The following is a 20,367-nucleotide window of genomic DNA, read 5'->3' as shown; positions in this document are numbered from 1 at the left end:
GTTCAAACCTTATTAATTTCTGGATCTCTCCATGGACCCCTTACTAAAGTATTCATTAAATCTAAGACTCTATTTTTAAGACACATTATTTTGGGGGCCACCAAGATAGAAAAGAAAAAGCTACCAAATTAGTTACCATACTACTTCAATTGTAGAACCTATTTTTATTTCAAAAATGTAAATATATGAAAAGAACCCACATGCCTTAGAATTGAATGCAAAAGGTAATTGTTTTCCCAAAAATAATGGGAAAAGTTGATTTTTAAGAATCCAATAGGTTTTATAGTATTCAGTTTAGGGGCTAAGACAACTAAACTTTTAATACTGTATATGAGGAAATACTGACGGTTCTATTCTCACCATTTGACAATGATTAAAGACTAGCTACACAGTTGTTTCTGAATTTCCCAAATTACAATCTTATGTATAAATGATAAATTGTTGTCCCTCAATCCAATACTACAATATTAGAAACAATAAAGATTTGTCTATCCACAACTCTAGCTATAGTTCTAAATTTTGATCAGAGTTGTCATTAGCCTTGAGAAATAGCACAAATATAAAAACTGAAATGCTATCTCATATCTCTAAATAATCCCTAATCTGTGATCTTATCTCTATATCATAGCAAATATATGAGTAACTAGCTTACCAATTAACTAACTGCCAACTTATCACATAAAGATAGAATCATCACCAGTTGTTTACAATGAATTACTGTTCACGAAGTAGGTTTCTGACAATCATATATAAATATTTAACCCATTTGGCCCATTTAGGTAGCTTGATCAAACATTACACATGTGTGCCAGGCTTTTTTTGGGGGGGTGGGGGAGTAAGAGCACCAGAATTTCCCAGTTCCAGTTCTCACACTGAATGAAGCCATCAAAATTTTCAGATCTGCAATCAATGAGACTTAACATGAAACTTTGAATGTGCTTCTTATGATTAAGAAAAATTGTGTTACCTAAATATAAATGCCCATCAATTCAATAACCCAGTAATAATGTGAAGATATTATTTTTTTACTTTATATTTCATTCTTTTAGGACCACATCACTCCCTTAAACTATCAATACTCCAGTGTTCAATAAAATGATGTCTCACCTGGGATGATATTAGAGAAGGAAACACTTGATACCCTCTGGAAAAGATAATCATCCTTATCATAGCCTGTGACTTTGAGAAAGAAAGCTTCATTTGGTGGTATAAAGTCAGAAATATTCCACAAGCCATAAGGTTTTCGGTCTGGGTAGTATTTAACAGGAATAGTCTTAAGAGAACTGCCTGAGATACTCAGAAGTTCAAGACGATCTACTCTGGCTGGGACGGAAATTCCAGAAGTATTCAGCAGCACATAGGTAGGTATTCCTATGAGAGAAAGGCTTTGTTATTATTTACAAGTAACATGGAATTGGGGTCATATATCAAATAAATTTTTGCATTATAATAACAGGTAAGTATCATAAGTATGAGTACTACAAACTGTCTTACAAATTGTGGCTTAAACATTTACAGAAACTTTGGAAATCCTAATAATTATTTGTATGGTATTTTAACAATATGTATACATGGAAAAACTAAAATTGTGAATACTGTGTTACATGATGTTTAATAACATGAATATTTAATTTTTAAAGACTCACTATTTGTATCTTTCTAGTAACTGCAGCAATAAAATAAATGAACAATCAAAAAAAAAAGAAATTTGAAGAGTCACAGTAAGATTAAGCATTTTTTAACTATAAAACTATAATCTTGCACGAATAAAATAAGAAAAACAAGCTATAAGAAGTGGCAATAATTTTATCTTTGAACATACAATAATACATGATGTCTAATTTTTTTAGCTATTACACACATAAAATCCACATTTTTCACTTTAACAACAAGGCAAATTATAGATGTTAGTAAAAAGCCTCAATATCTAGGTCAGTAGTTTCAAAAGTTCAGTAAGTTTAGGAATCAACTGGGGTGCTTGCTACAGTGCATATTCCTGGGTCTAACCTAATTCAGTTCTAATTCAGGAGATCTGGGGTGGGTCCTGGGAATCCTATTTTTTAACAAGCTCTCTGAGTAATTTCAATATCACTGGTCTTGGGACTAGACATTGAGAAAAAATGACTAGGCCAAGAATACAATCATGTTTAAAGTAAAGATGCTATGTTTCCCAATTTTGTTAAATACTACAAAATTATAAAATTACAGAGAGTTTGAGAAATATTTTGCACTTGGATATCTATTGGTAATATGTACATACAAACCTTGCACCGGTCTGCTGACTGTTTTTTTGAAGTCCAGGGTGGGTTTTCTAGAAAAACCAGCTCGGAAATCAATAGTACTAAGGCCAGTGATGCGAACAGAGTGCCTTCCACTGCTAGAAGTCTGAAAAATGTTTAAAGAGAAATCCCATCAGTTGATCCAGGTTACCAGTACAATAAACACTAACCAGTATGGGAAACTACAGAGTGTTTAATTAGGACTGATGTCCAATAATTGAAGCTCTGATCTGGGTGTTCTAAACTTAACTGAGATTCTACATCTTAAATACAAGTTTTATAATACATATCCCAAGGGACTGCCCTAAAATAAAATTCAGTAATATACTGCAAGCCAATGTTAAAAGATAATAGGTGTTTACCCAAAGAACAAATAATCCAATCAAGAAATGGGCAGAAGACATGAACAGACATTTTTCCAAAGAAGACATCCAAATGGCCAACAGACACATGAAAAAGTGCTCAACATCACTCGGCATCAGGGAAATCCAAATCAAAACTTCAATGGTCAGAATGGCTAAAATTAACAAGTCAGGAAAGGACAGATGTTGCCGGGGATGCGGAGAAAGGGGAACCCTCCTACACTGTTGGTGGGAATGCAAGCTGGTGCAACCACTCTGGAAAACAGTATGGAGGTTCCTCAAAAAGTTGAAGATAGAGCTACCATATGATCCAGCAATTGCACTACTGGGTATTTACCCCAAAGATATAAATGTAGGGATCCAAAGGGGTACGTGCCCCCCGATGTTTATAGCAGCAATGTCCACAATAGCCAAACTGTGGAAAGAGCCAAGATGTCCATCGACAGATGAATGGATAAAGAAGAGGTGGTATATATATACAATGGAATATTATGCAGCCATCAAAAGGAATGAGATCTTGCCATTTGCAACGACGTGGATGGAACTGGAGGGTATTATGCTGAGCGAAATAAGTCAATCAGAGAAAGATATGTATCATATGACCTCACTGATATGAGGAATTCTTAATCTCAGGAAACAAACTGAGGGTTGCTGGAGTGGGGGTTGGGGTGGGAGGGATGGGATGGCTGGGTGATAGACACTGGGGAGGGTATGTGCTATGGTGAGCGCTGTGAATTGTGCAAGACTGTTGAATCACAGATCTGTACCTCTGAAACAAATAATACATTATATGTTAAGAAAAAAAAAAGAAGAAGATAGCAGGAGGGGAAGAATGAAGGGGGGGAATCGGAGGGGGAGATGAACTATGAGAGACGATGGACTCTGAAAAACAAACTGAGGGTTCTAGAGGGGAGGAGGGTGGGAGAATGGGTTAGCCTGGTGATGGGTATTAAAGAGGGCACATTCTGCATGGAGCACTGGGTGTTACACACAAACAATGAATCATGGAACACTACATCAAAAACTAATGATGTAATGTATGGTGATTAACATAACAATAAAAAAATTTAAAAAAAGATAACAGGTGTTTAGTCACCAGTGAATAGCCCTGAAGTTAATCTGTAAAAGCTTCATGAGGATACAGATCTTTGTTTTGTTCACAGTGATTTACATAGTAGATGTTTAGCAATATCGATGAAATGAACAAATGACTAAATCTTCTCCCCTAAACACCATCCAGGTTTGATTCTGGAAAATATTTCCTTTTTCTTTGCCTCTGGGAAGATACAGCTAGGACAAGCACAAGAGTTCACCACTATCCAGATTTGAGCCAACCAGCATCCCCAGCTCAGCAGTCTCCTTGCCAAGGCACTGGGTGCTCGAGACACAAATGTGAATAAAACATGGTCCCTCTCCTCTAAGAGCTCATGGCTGGTGAGGAAGACATGGAGAAATAGAAATCTTTAATATGATGCAGTATTAGAAATACATAAAAGGTACACAGAAATACATAAAAGGAACAGACTAGCCTATAGTTACTAGGATGATGACTGAACTAAATATTGAATGATAACTCAGCACTGAAGTGACTCACATGTGCATAAATAATAAATAATTTGGATGAGGGCCACAGGATAAAATAATAACACTAATGTTTATTGGGCACTTCCTGTATGTCCAGACTCTTTAAATATATTGGCTTATTTAATTCTCATTACAATCCTATCAGATATATATCATCATTATCACCACTGCACAGATAAGGAGAAGTAGCTTCCCAAGTTCACGAGGCTTCCTAACTACAGAGGTGGGGTTTTAATGGAAAGGTCAGGCTCCAGGGTCTTCACCACAGTGCTACATTGTCTTTCAAGGGCAAGATAAGTCAGAGTTAGGGATGCCTGAGTGGCTCAGTTGGTTAAGGGTCTGCCTTTGGTTCAGGTCAGGATCCCAGGGTCCTGGGATCGAGCCCCGCATCGGGCTCCTTGCTCAGTGGGGAGCCTGCTTCCTCTGCCTGCCGCTCCCCCTGCTTGTGCTCTCTCTCTCTTTCCCTCTGACAAATAAATAGATAAAATCTCTTAAAAAAAAAAAAAAAGATAAGTCATAGTTAACTCAGAGTTAGCCTCTACCTCAGTATCTTTCAAAATATGACCTGAGCAACTACATCTACAGCTACACAAAATCACTCAGGTTTTCTCTTGAAAATGTAGACTTCTGAGCTCCAGCCCAGATTTACTGGATCAGAATCTTTGGTGAGTGTAGTCTAGGAATCTACATTTCAAAAACCCGCCCAACATTTATGAACAAGAGTTCACCATTATTTTATTACATTTATCACCAAGATTTTCTCTCAAAATAAAATGACCACATGATAGCAGCATTAATAGAATGCATTAGAAATATATGTGCCTATATTATATATAATTATACATGAAATTTTAATCTGGTGAACAGCCAGATGAAGCCACACCATGATTAAAAACATACCACCTCCAGGGTTCTCCAAACTACACAGCTTTCCCGAAATCACTGTGGTTCCTTGTTATTTTGCAATGAGGAGAGGAAAGATGAGGAGATATGTCCTTTTTGCTACCATATTTTTTTCTCATTAAACAGAACATGCAAAAACCCCAAAAGAAAAAAAAAAGGAAAAGGAAAGTGAAGGAAAAGAAAAGACCCATATCTCCATAAAAATAGGTCTGTTGTATTCTTCTTGTAAAGGATGCTGCTAATTACTACAGCCCATTTTCCTAAGGGTTTCAAAGGACTGTATGTGCAAGTGTAGGGGTCTCAGTACCACCACTTATTCTATTATTTCTAAAGGAAAACGTGTCATGCATTCCATATAATAAGGCAAAAAAAGGGATGGGGAGGGGATATGGACCATGATCCAATTTTATATATTTTTTTTTTTAACTAGGCTCCGTGCCCAATGTGGGACTTGAATTCACAACTCTGAGATCAAGACCTGAGCTGAGACCAAGAGTCAAATGCTCAACCAACTGAGCCACCCAGGTGCCCCCCATGATCCAATTTTAAAATCAGGATTTCCTAAGGGTTATATGAAACCTTACTAAGTCTAATTTCAACTGTTTTAGATCACATAGTGCTTTATTGAAGACACTATTGCCTACTGATTTCATGTGAAGACAATCAGAAGGGTCAATATTATGATGACTTGATTTATATTTGTTCATTGACATTATATAATATCATTACTTGCCTTGCTGCTCAGAAAGTCTCCTATGGTAAAATGGCTGTTGAGGTTACCAAGGGTACATATGACCCATAATTTGCCAAATGACTGCCATCAAGTGTTAATTTATCTGGCAAATGTTCTGTGCATATATCAACTGACAAAGAATCTGTTTTTTTTTTTTTTTAAGATTTTATTTATTTATTTGAGAGAGAGAGAATGAGAGACAGAGAGCATGAGAGGGAGGAGGGTCAGAGGGAGAAGCAGACTCCCCGCCCAGCAGGGAGCCCGATGCGGGACTCAATCCCGGGACTCCAGGATCATGACCTGAGCCGAAGGCAGTTGCTTAACCAACTGAGCCACCCAGGCGCCCGACAAAGAATCTGTTTTAAGAGTGGTGCTTAATAGTTAAGTGAGAAGGACGCCTGGGTGGCTCAGTCGGTTAAGCGGCTGCCTTCGGCCCGGGTCATGATCCCAGGGTCCTGGGATCAAGTCCCACATTGGGCTCCTTGCTCAGCAGGGAGCCTGCTTCTCCCTCTCTCTCCCTCTGCTTGTGCTCTCTCTGTCAAATAAATAATAAAATCTTTAAAAAAAAAAATCATCTAAGTGAGAAAATTAGAAATTACCCATGCTTGAAAATATCGCATTTTCCATTACTAACCAATACATTAAAAATAAAGCAGAGTTGATGAATAGGGAGCTCCTTATAACCTCTATAAAATTATTGTAAAATAAATTAATTTTGATATTTAAAATATACTAATTAACAAAGTATGTTGAAATAAGGATGTAGTTTTCCTATTCTCTGAGCAATGCCAAAAATATGAAGGGTAAAATATTTTAACTTCATGTTTCTATATTATACTATAAACAGTAGGAATATCTGCATAGAATTTAAAAGGGTTTGTAAATAAAAGATATTTCCAAGTAAGTAAGTTTTCATGCAAAATTATATCCAACTCTGTATTAATCAGGGTAATGGGAGCAAAGAACATCACAAATAAACCAAAATTATGGTTTAAAAAAATAATAAAAATAAGAAATTTAAACTATTAGTTAAAAATGGCCTCTGACACTCATGCATACATTTATCATTTTTAATCATTCTCTTAAAAGAATTACAATAATACTTGGATAGTATTTTGGGAACACAAAACATCACATTAAAATGTCTTTATGAGAAAGTGCCATAGGGGCACCTGGGTGGCTCAGTTGGTTAAGCAGCCGACTCTTGATTTCAGCTCAGGTCATGACCTCAGGGTCTTGGGATCAGCCCCACATGGGGCACTGCACTGAGCGCAGAGTCTGCTTCTTTCCCTCTCCCTCTGCCTCTGCCTCTTCCCCCGAATCACAAGTTTTCTCTCTCTCTTTCTCTAAAATAAATGAATAAATCTTAAAAAAAAAAAAGTGCCATAGTTTACTTTATAATTTTAGTCTGTTTTCTTAAGGTAAACTATTATTTTAGTCTGTTTCTTAGCTGAGCTCCCTTTTTCAAATATTAGTGTTAATAAGAACAAAAAGGTCCTATTAATGATGGTAAAATGAACAAGGAAATGGACAAAGGGGAAGAAAGAAATATTAACATATACCAAATGCATACTGTACAACACGCTATCTTTTATATAAATAATCACTTTTGATCTTTACAAAAGCCCCTGTATGGGAGTATATTATCCTAATTTCACAGATCAGAGAGATTAAGTAATTTGCTCAAAGTCACAGATACGGCAGGTGGCAGAGCTGTGGTATGAACTCAGTGAGGCTCCAGGAACCAATTTCAATAGCCACCCCATGCTTTCTCATGATTATTGCAGTGGATTTGATTATGCTGGTTTCAGGGAATACACTAAAATAGGCTGAACTGCTCTACCTAGTAGGAGAGTAATGTGGAACTTCCGAGACTATTCAGAGGAGAGAAGCAGAGGCATAATGGGAGGAGAGGAAGGATGGGGGCAAGGAGAGAGCAGAAGGGGACAAGGTGCTTCAAGACATAACACCAAACCTACATATAGTTAAATCTACTAAACGCACAAAAGTCTTATTATTAGTGGATTTCCTGTGATATTTTTGATGAGGCTGAGCTTTGCCCTGCATCAAAGTACAGAAGTTATAATCAACACACAAATAATCAGGAGACAAGGAGACCATAAGAAAGTAAGCTTTCAGGAAACTCCAGAAATGTTGGGAGAAGGCTCTGGACTCTCACATGTTATGGACATAGTGGGGTTGGAGGAGAACCAATCCTATGAAGGTCTTGGAGGGACAAAGAATATTCAGCTAATTCTGCAATTGAGTCAGAGAAGTAGTCCAGCTGTATATTCCTTCCCTTTCTTTTCCCCTTCAAATTAGTCTATTTTAGTATCATTTTTATTTATATATAATAAAATCAGTAAGACCATAATTACTGATTTAATGTTTTTCTATGTGGTCTTTACATCATGTAGATTTATATCATGTGGGTTATTTGAATTTGACTCCAAAAAGCATCTATCCACCACAGAATATCTTGAAGTATCACTTCTGCACAGAGCCACCCTAACCTCATGGCTTCTGTAGTTAAGAAGAGGGAAATCTAGCAGCAGCATGACAGCTCCAACCATAACAGGAAAATTTCTAGACAGTAGACACTACATGGGATTTGTATGGGCTAGAAACTCTGAGAACTGTATTTCATACAGTATATTTATTCATGCAATTCATAATAGATTATTATGAACTTTATTCTGAATTACACTGAATTACCGTCTGAATTCAATGTCATGATTTCAAAAATTACTCTGAATTCATTATTACTCTGAATTGCAAACGTCATGCTTGTTAAGTTGTGGAAGGGTCTGAGTCAGGAATATTAAGTGTGAGCAGAGCGGAGGCAAAGATAAAATTATACTAGGTATCTACTGGCATCCTAAAATCGGTCAACAGGTAACCATGATCCACAAAGGAGCAAGAGAAAAGAAGGAGCAGAGTAGACCCGAGTCTAGGTTTCTGAATTGGAGTGAGTCTATGAGGAGTCAAAGAAGACAGACTCAAGTACCGTGAAACAAGCACCATGGAGAGCTCCAGGAAAAAATGAGTTACTCCTCTGATCTCTTCCCGGTCAGCTCTATTGCAGATGGATCTACTTCTTAGTTTAAGCATGAAGGCCTATTAAATACCTCTTTTTATGGAAAGTCCCTTAAGGGAATAACTACATCATATTCATCATCTACAAAATATTACTCAATAGGTACTTAACAAGTGTAGGTTTAACAAATGATATTAAAGCCCTCTAAATGCCTAATGTTGGTACTTTTCCTTGGATTCCTTAAGAACCACTGAATGCCAGATTCATCAAGAATCTATCGAATTTTTCTAAAAGCATTGTGTTAAGTAGGTTCACACGTTATTTCATATAATCCTACTGCATCCAAAGATGATTTTAAAGCACCATAAAGAAATTGAGGGTTGCAGAAAGGGAGGCGGGTGGGGGGATGAGGTAACTGTGTGATGGGCATTAAGGAGGGCATGTGATGTGATGAACACTGGGTGTTATACACAACTAATGAATCATTGAACGCTACATCAAAACTATATGTTGGCTAATTGAATTTAAATTTTAAAAAAGAAAAAAAAAAGAAACTGATGTTCAAATAAATGATTACTTGCCTAGGTTTAGATAGCAAGTTCAATGGCAACCATTTGAAGTTCAGTGTTCTTTCCATAGGACCTAAGTCTATGCACAGCATTTTAGGATAACAATCTCTGGGTTGATCTCGACACTATAGTGTAGTAGACAATAATACCCTTCAACTATTCATTTACCATTGTTACATTTCTAAATATGTTTTCATTTAGGAGAGGTCAGTTAGTGGAGTGTTTAGTAAACTGCTTTCTGGGGAGAAAAAGCTTTAATTTTTGGCATTTGCCAATTTCTGTGGTATAAATACTACCACCATGGCTGATTTCAAGCTCCTCACATGATGTTACTGAATAGAGAGGTGGAAAGAAAAAGTGTGTAATTTCCTCTCTATGAACCATTACGAGCTAGATCCAGTATACCACTAGGCCTTGATAATAGGGAATAAAGTGTGTCTATCACTCACAGAGATGTGTGTGTCATCCCAGAAGTGATACAAATTCCTTTTTCTAAAAATTCAATGCACATCCTCCAGTCTTTTCCCCCACTATAACAACTGAAGAGGCTGAATGTTCTAAATTATGGTGGAGCCTCCATCAGCTTGGGTTCTTGAGTGTCTGTGTGAAGTAGAACATCTTGTCAACACTGAAAAGGCATGTAACATTAGTAAAGAATTAGCTTTCTTGTATTAAGCCAGTGAGAATTCCTACTACTACTAAATGTGAAACCTGTCCTAAGTTGAATTAAAATCTGATTGATAGAGCTGGCCTTGATTTCTCTTTCCTAAAGAGTTTCAGTGTTTTATTAAAAAAAAAAAAAAAAGCCCAAAGTAGAAAAAAAACTTCATGTGTAATTTGCATTAATAGAAAGTATAGAGATAATTTTCAATTAACACATATTCAAGAGTATAAGAAAAACTAATTTTACCATTAATATGTTAGTAAGTAGGTATTATTTTCCCCATTTTTCTCAGACTCATGAAATTAGGTAATTTCTTTAAGGTCAAAAAGATATTAAGTAGTGGATCTTGAATTAAAAAAGATACCCAACTCTCATGGTTCGTCTCCAAACAATGAATCATGGAACACTACATCAAAAACTAATGATGTAATGTATGGTGATTAACATAACATAATAATAATAATAAAAAAAGACACCTAACTCTTTTCAAGGTATTTGTTCCTGAATGACATACTATTCTTTAGAAATTAAAGAAATCTGGTGGTTTCATAGAATGTCTGGTGGCTCAGTTGGTTAAATGACTGCCTTCAGCTCAGGTCATGATCCCAGGGTCCTGGGATCGAGTCCCACATCAGGCTCCCTGCTCAGCGGGGAGCCTGCTTCTCCCTCTGCCTTCTCTGCCTGCCACACCCCCTACTTGTGCTCTCTCTCTCTGACAAATAAATAAATAAATAAAATCTTTAAAAAAAAAAAGAAATATGGTAGTTTCAAATATTTATTTTAGTATATGCGCTGCCGAAGTGAGCACTCAAATATTTGTTGAGAACCTACTATGGGCTAGGTATCATGCCAGGCAGACATAATAATGCTAGCTAGGTTTAAATACTATCATTTTATTAGGCATTGTATGCTTAGAGAAATGTGAAACAAGGAAAGAAATGTAACCAAAGCCCATAATAAATTCTATTTAAATACATATATATAGATATACATATGCATTTATATATAACACAAGTATATAGATTTCTTTTTTAAAGGAAACATTCCATTTGGTTGATAATCTGATATTAGCACACTAAAATAACTGGGAAATTTTCCAGGAAAAATCTACTATAAAGCATTCCATTGACCCAAAACATCTGAATAAGGCTGCACCTAATCCATTTAAATAACACACCTGGTATAGTCTTCAGGCTTATTCAAAAGAGTCACCAGGTGAGAATAATTGGAGGCCAGCATAATAATCTTCTTGTGAGGTCCTTTGTAGGTTTGAAGTTTATTTAATTATGATTCCTAAACAAGTTTATGCCACTTGAGTATGATTTCTAAAATAGTCTTATCTTTAGAAAATCCATTAGTAGTCTCTGGCAACCAGCATAGCTATCTAAAACCAAAATATTTTCTACTAGTCTCAGAATCCCAATATGATCATGTGGTTGCATACACTCCTTTCTCTATTTGGAAGATTACATAAGAACAGTTTATCCAAATTTACTTAATGGAAACGTGTCTCAGAGGGTGTGTTAGATTACATGATCACATTGATAATCCTAGACTAATAGAAACAGTCTGTGCCATGTAAAAACCCAAAGGTTGCTGACAATTATTTAATGTCTTTGTAGGAAGTTTTCCTTAAGGAACAGAGGACAAAATTTGGCCTGAGAGTTTCTGTGGTTATCTATATATAGATAGAGCTGCCTGAATGGAAAATTTGTATTGCTCAGAAATAAGATCCAGGATTTGTAGTTTCCTTACAATGGAAATTTAGGTACATAAAACAACCTTCTCTTTTGCTTTTAATAAAACTTTACATTCTTTTTACTTATCTCTTTTTGACATGTTTTTACCTGCATATGAGGCAGCCTAAAACATTTGAGTCATTTATATGAACTATATGGATGAGTTGACTCATTGTCTCTGTTTGGTAAGAGTGTCCTAGTAAGTTACAGAAAAGTAATTACCAAGGTTTTAGAGGAAAACCACAGAAGAAAAGAAACTACCACTCTCACAGCATTTTAATTAAATCACAGACAAATTAAAGTGTTCCATGCCAGCACATCAACTATAGGCTAACTAAATCAACTCCTCTGCCTGCTTCCTTGGGTATTATCAGAATAAATGCATTAATTTTTATTCATGAATTTTTATACAGTTCTTTCCCAGGCATTGTATATGCATATGCCAAGTGATAAAATCTGGTCTAGAGTAAAATAGAAAGAGAAAATCTGTACAGAAATAAATATAAGGGGGAAAATCACGGGGCACCTGGGTGACTCGGTCAGTTAAGCGTCTGACTCGTGATTTCCACTCAGGCCATGATCTCATGAGTCATGGGGTTGAGCACCTCATTGGGCTCCATGCTCAGCGCAGAGTCTGCTTAAGATTCTCTCCCTCTGCCCCTCCCCCCGCTGGTGCGTGCTCTCTCTCTCTCTCTCTCAAATAAATAAATAAATCTTTAAAAAATATATAAGGGAGAAAATCATCAAAAAGGGAGGTGCAGAAAAATTGCAGTAGAAAGCCAGAGGGAAAAGAGAGACTTTTAGATAGAAAAAATCAGAAAAAGCTTGATGAAAGTGTTGTCTTTTGCCATGAAAGTTATGTCAGATAGAAAGCAAGGGCATTCTAGGAGAAGGAACAACTTAAGAGAAAATATGGGGCAAGAGAATGTGAGAGGAGATGGGGTGAGGGACAGTATAAAGTTATATTTGACTACAGTGTAAAGGCAAGTGATGGACAAGAGCTAGAAGGATTGGTTGAGGCTCAGTTGGTGGCCTTTGACTACCATGCTAAGGTCAAATAATAGATTGTCTTTTCTCCATACTTGGGATAAAAACAGCTATGGAAAACACTCAAAAAGCCATTATTAATTCTACTGATAGAGCAGACATTTTCCAGATAGCAGAGAGCATGAGAGATAGCACCAGGGATATACTATCTAATCTCAGACATATTTCTTCAGGAGAAAGTGCACATGTAAAACATTATCACTCATTAGCCATCTGAAAGGGAGATCCAAAGTCAGCAGTGATATTTGTATCAGTAGGTTCAGCTCAATTTCCTTTGCATCAACCTGACACTTTATTTTGGCATTTCACATAGGAGCAAAATAAGTTTATTATCTTTAAAATGCATTGCAATGTGTGTCCTTTGTTTAGCTGCCACTAATTGTACTCTAGAAACAGTGTACTAGCAGAACCAGAGGCTTTTTGGGTGAGAACTAGATATAAACTTAAGATAATATGATAATAGATACTGTGTCTTTTTATTGTATTCTTAATTATAGAAGACTGAGCTTAGAGACTTGTCTAAACAGAGTCTGCATCACCTCATCCCCTTAGCGTCTCCCTCCTCACTCACAGAGTAATCCTCAGTGCTTCTCTGTTCTTAATTATCAATTAAAACGTGCTTAGTGCCCATTAAGTATTGGGGAATATGGCCAAGGGCAGAAACTCCATAAATGTTTATTGAATAGATGACTGAATAGGTAGGTGCATTAGGCACGAGATAAAGCAACAGCCATGCAATATTCCTCTTCTTCTAGGCAAGAGTTTCACTAGAGGAAATACCACTGGTAGCAATCGAAATCACCTGTAGAAGTGGTTCAAATACTTCACAATAAGTTGCCAATAATGCAAAAGAAATGTCATTACTTGTACATATTTCACAATCAATAACTAATGTCTTATTCAGAAAGCAAGAACAAATTGCCTCAGTGAACTTGCTAGCTCAAGACACTGCTGGCTTAGGGCATGCTTAAAGTATTTGAGGAAAGAAGAGCCTCAGAACCTCCTATACTCCTTCCTACTGTGGTCACAGAAAGTCAGACTCAACACTAATCATATACTGGGCAAGTTGGTTAAAATAACTATAACATCAAATTTGGCCATATTTATTTAAAATATAGCAGTAAAACTCTCCAACATTATCAGTCTACTGCACCCAATAAATACTGAGCAACTAATATGGGCAGGGAAGTGGGTGAATAAAACAGGCAGACAGGACTGTTACTTTTCACATTGCCTTTTCACCTATACCCTTATCTCATATTATCCACCTTCAAAAAAAAAAAAAAATCCATATTACAGTTTCTACTTTTCCTATGAGGCTGAGAGTTCTGAGAATAAAGAACTGATATTCTAGAGCTTGAATGGAATTACAATGGAAACTTTCATTCTTTAAGCTGGGAAAGTTAATGTAGGTATTCTTTTAAAAAGAAAAAAAACAAACAAAAACTGGCATTCCAAAATGGCGCCTCAAATTGCTATGGTAAAAACACCTCCATGCACTTTCACAGCAGCTCTGCCCCTTCAACCAGGAGCCCATGAATCCCATTTTTTTTTTTTTTTAATGTAGAGAAGCTGATTCAGCAAGAGTAAATGATGCAAGGGGTATCTTCATTTGAGTTATCCCAGAAGGATTCTAGAGCAAGTTGTTTATTTGGGAGGTACAAAGGATGCTAATAGGAAGAGTGGAAGTGATACAGGAAAAGAAATGCAGCCCCAAAAGTGTGTGCTTTTAATCCTGCTCCCATGTGGACAACTGGAGCTTATTCCTGCAGAGGCTGAAAGCTGCTCCTAAGGGGTTTCATTCTCTGGCAGAACAGCCTTCTTCTGTTCTGGGGAAAAAAAAAAAACCCTCTTGGGCATAGTAATGCAGATACGGGAGTTGGAATTAGGCCAAAGCACTCTGAAAACCCTGGGAAATACGGACAAGTCACTCAGAACATCCACTACAGGGGGTCACATATATAATATGCATTAGAACTGGATTTCAATGTCTGGTATCCTGAATTCTGGGTGTATGTTCGCTCCCCTGCATCACCACAACACAATGCTTAGAGCGAACATACACTACTTGATGTAATTCTAGGATCCAAATACCATTTGGTGTTACACGACGAATGCAGATCCACCAAATGACAGTAGCCAACAGAACCTGAGTGCTTACTTTGTAACAGGAACTATGCTAAGTATTCCATTTGTATCATCTTAATTTTATTCTCAGCACAATTCTACAAAGTAAAGAAAATATTACTGCCTTCTCTACATTGTGAGGAGGAAAGCAAGGCACAGAGAACTTACAGTCTCAAGGAAATACGGCTTTTAAGTGGCAGGGCTGAGAATACAACCCAAGCACCCCATACTAAAGCCTATGCCCCTAACCATTATTCTCTACGGGCTCCTCTCTGACTGTTTTGGAGGCAGGAGTGGATAATAAAATCAGCCTACAGGTTTGATTATTGGAAAACTATCTGAGAAATTTAAACGTATTCTGTGGTGACATCAATGCCTTTCACAGTCACCAAAACTTAATACTACCAAATTCACATGATCAAGACACCTTTACAAATGCACTACATATACTGCTTTTTGATAAAAGCATTCTCCATGATTGCAAGAGAAGATACAAATAAACCTGTATACACTTTATAAAACATGCCAACAACAAAGTAAAATACACAGACTTTGTAAAATAATCATACCTTCACTGTCCACATTCCAGCCTCTGGCTCTTTAACATTCACCACCTTGGCAGAGTTATGGATATTTAATAGCTCATTCAGGCCAAATCCCTTTTTTATCAGCTTCCCTAAAAGACAGACATAAAGGTAACAAGCACAATCTTTATTTCAGCATTGTGTATCAGCTGTATACACTTCCAGTATAAATTACCTGATGGACTATTGTACCTTTAGCTGAAAACATTTATTTATATCTAATATAGGTTTAATTTTATGGTTTCTGGACATTGGAACTGAAGTATCAGATTACCATTTGCCATGTGGATTTGGTCTAAAAATAAGAATAACAATTGGCAGACTGTAATCATATATCCAAAGCCAAACTAGATAATAATTATTATGGCTACTGAGAAGTTCCGGGCAGTCACTAGAGACATTTAGATTTAATAGATGGCAAGAACAGTAAACCGGAATAAATGCCTTTTTGGAGATCACTCAAGGTATTACTAACATGAGAGCATTGGGCATATTTGTGCATGAAACACAAAATGTTAAGCTGTTTTCCATGAAGCACAGGAGGCTTTTGTGGTCATATTTAAAGGAAGCAGTGGAATGAAGTAGCGTGATACCATCTCCTACTGGCCTGAGATTTATCTAAAGTATCTAACAGTTGGAACCTAGAGAAGAAGAAAAGCAAATTCAGAAGTAAGCCATAGTTTAGTTATTGACTTCACTCTTGGCTCTCCTATGGACTACTTCTGCAGTTAAAAAACAAATCAATTATAAGAATCCCATGTTTGCATCAAAAGCTTTACACTCACTGTAAATAACTTTTAAAATACCGATGTCACTGTCAATGACTTTTTAAAGTAGTAGAACCATCATGCAATGGATATGGGTATTTTTAATTATCCAGGTGGTGAAAACTACAAATCTTTCCTGGGTAGCATGGATATTAGAAGGGAATGCTACCTCAATGGACAAATTCATTTATCTGTAGGAGTCTTGAAAAATAGGTTTGCTTGTTTCATACATTTCAATTTGACTGGTAGTATGAATGTGGCCTTCAAGGACAATTTCCTATGCTGTATTCTTTTAGGGATTAACTATTCTCTAAGATTCAAACTGAATAAATAAGAAAGCTAGTTACTCTCTTTCCATTCATAAATCCTCACAAATAGGTTAAAAAAAAAAGGTAACACACTAAAGCCACAATGGAAATAATAATATTTTGCAAACATCAACAGGTAAAAAAAATATTTCTAAATGCAAACAGTAGGGAAAATGAGGTTTCTGTCTTTACTAGATTACTTTTCAATGTAAGTCTTATAATACTCAACTAGCAATGGAATCAGGCCAGTTCTTAGGGTTGTAACATATGATTGGGAAAACAAAGTACATTTTTTTTAAAGACTTTATTTATTTATCTGACAGAGAAAAAGAGAGAGACCAAGCAGGAGGAGCGCCGGGAGCCCAATGCAGGGCTCTATCCCGGGACCCTGGGATCATGGCCTGAGCCAAAGGCAGACGCTTAACCGACTGAGCCACCCAGGTGCCCCAAGGAAACAAAGTAAACTAAAACATTATTTTTTTAAAGATTTTATTCATTTGAGAGAGAGAGAGAACATGAGCAGTGGGGAGAGGCAGTGGGAGAGGAAGAAGCAGACTCTCTGCCGAGCAGGGAGCCCGATGTGGGGCTCCATCCCAGGACCTGAAGATCATGACCTGAACCGAAGGCGGATGCTTAACCATCTGAGCCACCCAGGCACCCCAAAACATTATTCTAATAAGAACACGAATGTGGTCTTTAACTGTGTTCTGTAAAATTAGATCTTATCAAGAATATGATACGGTAAAAAACTAGGTAGTGTGGGCGCCTGGGTGGCTCAGTGGGTTAAGCGGCTGTCTTCAGCTCAGGTCATGATCTCAGGGTCCTGGGACTGAGCCCCATGTCTGGCTCCCTGCTCAGCAGGGAGCCTGCTTCTCCCTCTCCCTCTGCCCCTCCCCCTGTTTGTGCTCTCTATCTCGCTTGCTTTCTCTCTCTCTGTCAAATAAATAAATAAAATCTTAAAAAAAAAAAACTAGGCAGTTGTTTTAAAAGAAGGCTTTTCATGTTATTCATTAAAAATACATAAAATACTGAATTTTACAGACTACATTACTGTGAAATATTTCCTCATACATAAATTAGGAAAATATAATTTCAGGCTCAAATTAAAATTTTTTTCTTTTGAGTAGTTTAGCTACAATTAAGTTACTAAATATCTGTTTAAATTATTAGGAGTTTCAGTTTTTTGAATCTCATGTTAATTCAATTAATAATTATGACTAAAACAGTTTTATTTTTTTAAACATCTTTCCTAGTCTCTTTTGAATTTACCGGATTATTCATAAAGTTAGCATTAACCTGACATAAATAAGTGTACGAAAACCTTTTACCTTTCATGGTTTTTGTATTTTATTATATGATGTTTGATATATCTCACCTAAAGGATTGCGAATTTCAATCCCTGGAGAAGGGCCACTGAGAGACACAGTAACCTCTTTTAGGCTGGGATCAAAAGGAATTTTCCAAGTGTTTACAGCTTGTTCCAAATGATCTGTTGATAAGAGGTGGACTTTAGAGGACTGCACTGCCTCCTCTACCCATTTTAACACCTATAAGAGAAAAGAAGAAGTGTGAGTGATATCAGAAACATTTATAGTTTTATACAGCCACGACTCCTAGATGCAGTATTGTGCTTTGGTGAATCACATGAATCAGGCACTTCCTGTACTGGTGTGAGGTTTATTTTCATCACAGTGAAAAGCAACCTTTTCCTACATCCAGTTATTGTAGTAGATTCAGAATAAAATGCTACTTTAACCCATGCTCAAATGTCAAGTTTTCTACTTGAAATAATATATTCAAAATCAGATTGTGGTGTCCAAAAGCCAGTTAAGTGAAATATGCAGAGCTATTACAGACAGCTTTATATTTTTCAAAAAAAAAGAAAAGAACCTATAAAAAAAAACATGGTATTGCCAATATTGTGAGATCCCTTTTCCTTCCATTCTCTCTTTCTGGATTTCTTTCAATATCCAATTTTAAAAGATAATTAGCAAATTATCTAATCCAATTTCTATATATTGGGTCTCTGAATTATTGGAATATAGTATATAGAATATTGTAATATATATTGTAGTATATTAAATATTGAAAAATAATTGCAATGCCAGCAAAATACTCATTTTTATGATAAAATAAATAAGTACCAAAAACAATGGAAAAAATGACCACTGCATTTTTTAAATCATAGAAAAATAGTTCAGATTAGAACCAATTTAAGTAGTGTATTTTGAAAACTAGTCTTTGGGAAAATATTAAGAAATTGGGTTATAAAAATGTGTTAATGCCTCATGGTAAACAAAGAAGAGGACTTCCAATTCTCAGAAGTGTTCTGCAACAGCAAATGCAATTTCTCACTAAACAAACAGTGCATGTCTGTATTGAACTTACTACAATTAATTCAAAATCATGATAATCTTTAATCTACCTCCGATCTTGCTCTGATACATCTTTCAAGATTATATTCTATTATGAATAATTTCCCTTGTAATTATTCATAAAACACTAAACAGACCTGAATATTAAGCTACAGCCTAACTATTCAAAATAAAAACATTTTTTAAATTACAATAATGGTAGTTACAAATCAATTAACCAAACAACAAATACTGTGCAATAACTTCACTTTCCATAAACACTATCCCTTGATGTTTGTTCCCAAGGATGAAGAAAGTGGCTAACACATATTATTATACAAGTAACAATGGTAAGGCAATTACATTCATTCATAAAACAAATGTTTATGGTTCAAGGTACTTTTCCAGGTACTGAGCAATTATTTTAGTCAATATTTAGTAAACACTCTTCTTCTCTAAACTAGTATTCACTAAGTTTTTTGCATGTTTTATACATTATTTCATTTTTAATAAATCTTTCTGTCTTTTCTTTAGTGTCAAGAACCATCCACAACTCTTTCATCTTGTATACCCAATACCAAGTGGCATGCTCTACACATGATAAAAGTGGGATATGCACTAATGTGCATGAAGTTGGTCATGATGATGATCATAATGATGTCTTCTTAAATAAAAGAATATTATGAGAATTCATGAAACAGGGACCCCCTGTTGAAATAACGTATGTAAAGTGCCCATCATATAGTTGCCATATAGTACATATTCATATTTCTTTCCCACTATATCTCAATTCCTTTCTCTTCCCCAAAAAGAATATTTCAACAAATGGCTTCATAGGCCAAGCGAAAAAAAAATCATGCATGAAAGTCAAATAATATTTCTTTAAATGAAAAAAGAAAGGCAAAGTCATTCCAGATAGAAGACAGGACCTGAAAAAACACACGAAGACAGAAGTATTCCAAATATGTTGGGAACATGATTGAAGCCAAGCAGCTAGTTAAGTGTTCAGAAGAAGGAGAAGCAGAAGATGAAGTTGGAAGCTTGTGTTAAGGGCAGACCATGTATTGTCACCAAGTCAGGATATGATCTTTGGATTTTATCCTAAACACCCCAGTGAAAAATTACTGAAGGGGTGTAAGCAGAGGACCAATATACTGAAAGTGGTATTTTACCAAAAAACACCGTATAGTGGTGCTATAGACAAATTGAATAGAAAAACCAAATTCATTATAATTAATTACCCCTAAAATGAAATTATATATTCCCTCAAATTTTAACCTTAAAAGGCACATGGAATTTTACATATGAAA

General features: G+C 36.1%; 1 protein-coding gene across 1 annotated transcript in view; it reads right to left on the bottom strand.

The window, feature by feature from the left end:
* Positions 1 to 20,367, bottom strand: part of HMCN1 (hemicentin 1) — a 487,946-nt gene that overhangs the window by 271,585 nt on the left and 195,994 nt on the right. The window contains exons 5-8 of the mRNA XM_032393157.1: positions 18,079 to 18,250; positions 15,614 to 15,720; positions 2,265 to 2,385; positions 1,108 to 1,371 (exon numbers count right to left, since the gene is read on the bottom strand). Coding sequence (XP_032249048.1) covers positions 1,108 to 1,371; positions 2,265 to 2,385; positions 15,614 to 15,720; positions 18,079 to 18,250 — 664 coding nt within the window. The remainder of the gene's footprint in view (positions 1 to 1,107; positions 1,372 to 2,264; positions 2,386 to 15,613; positions 15,721 to 18,078; positions 18,251 to 20,367) is intronic.

Source organism: Phoca vitulina, unplaced genomic scaffold (genome assembly GCF_004348235.1).
Source record: "Phoca vitulina isolate PV1807 unplaced genomic scaffold, GSC_HSeal_1.0 scaffold71, whole genome shotgun sequence".
Lineage (NCBI taxonomy): Eukaryota > Metazoa > Chordata > Mammalia > Carnivora > Phocidae > Phoca > Phoca vitulina.
This window is presented reverse-complemented; position numbering and strand designations above follow the sequence as displayed.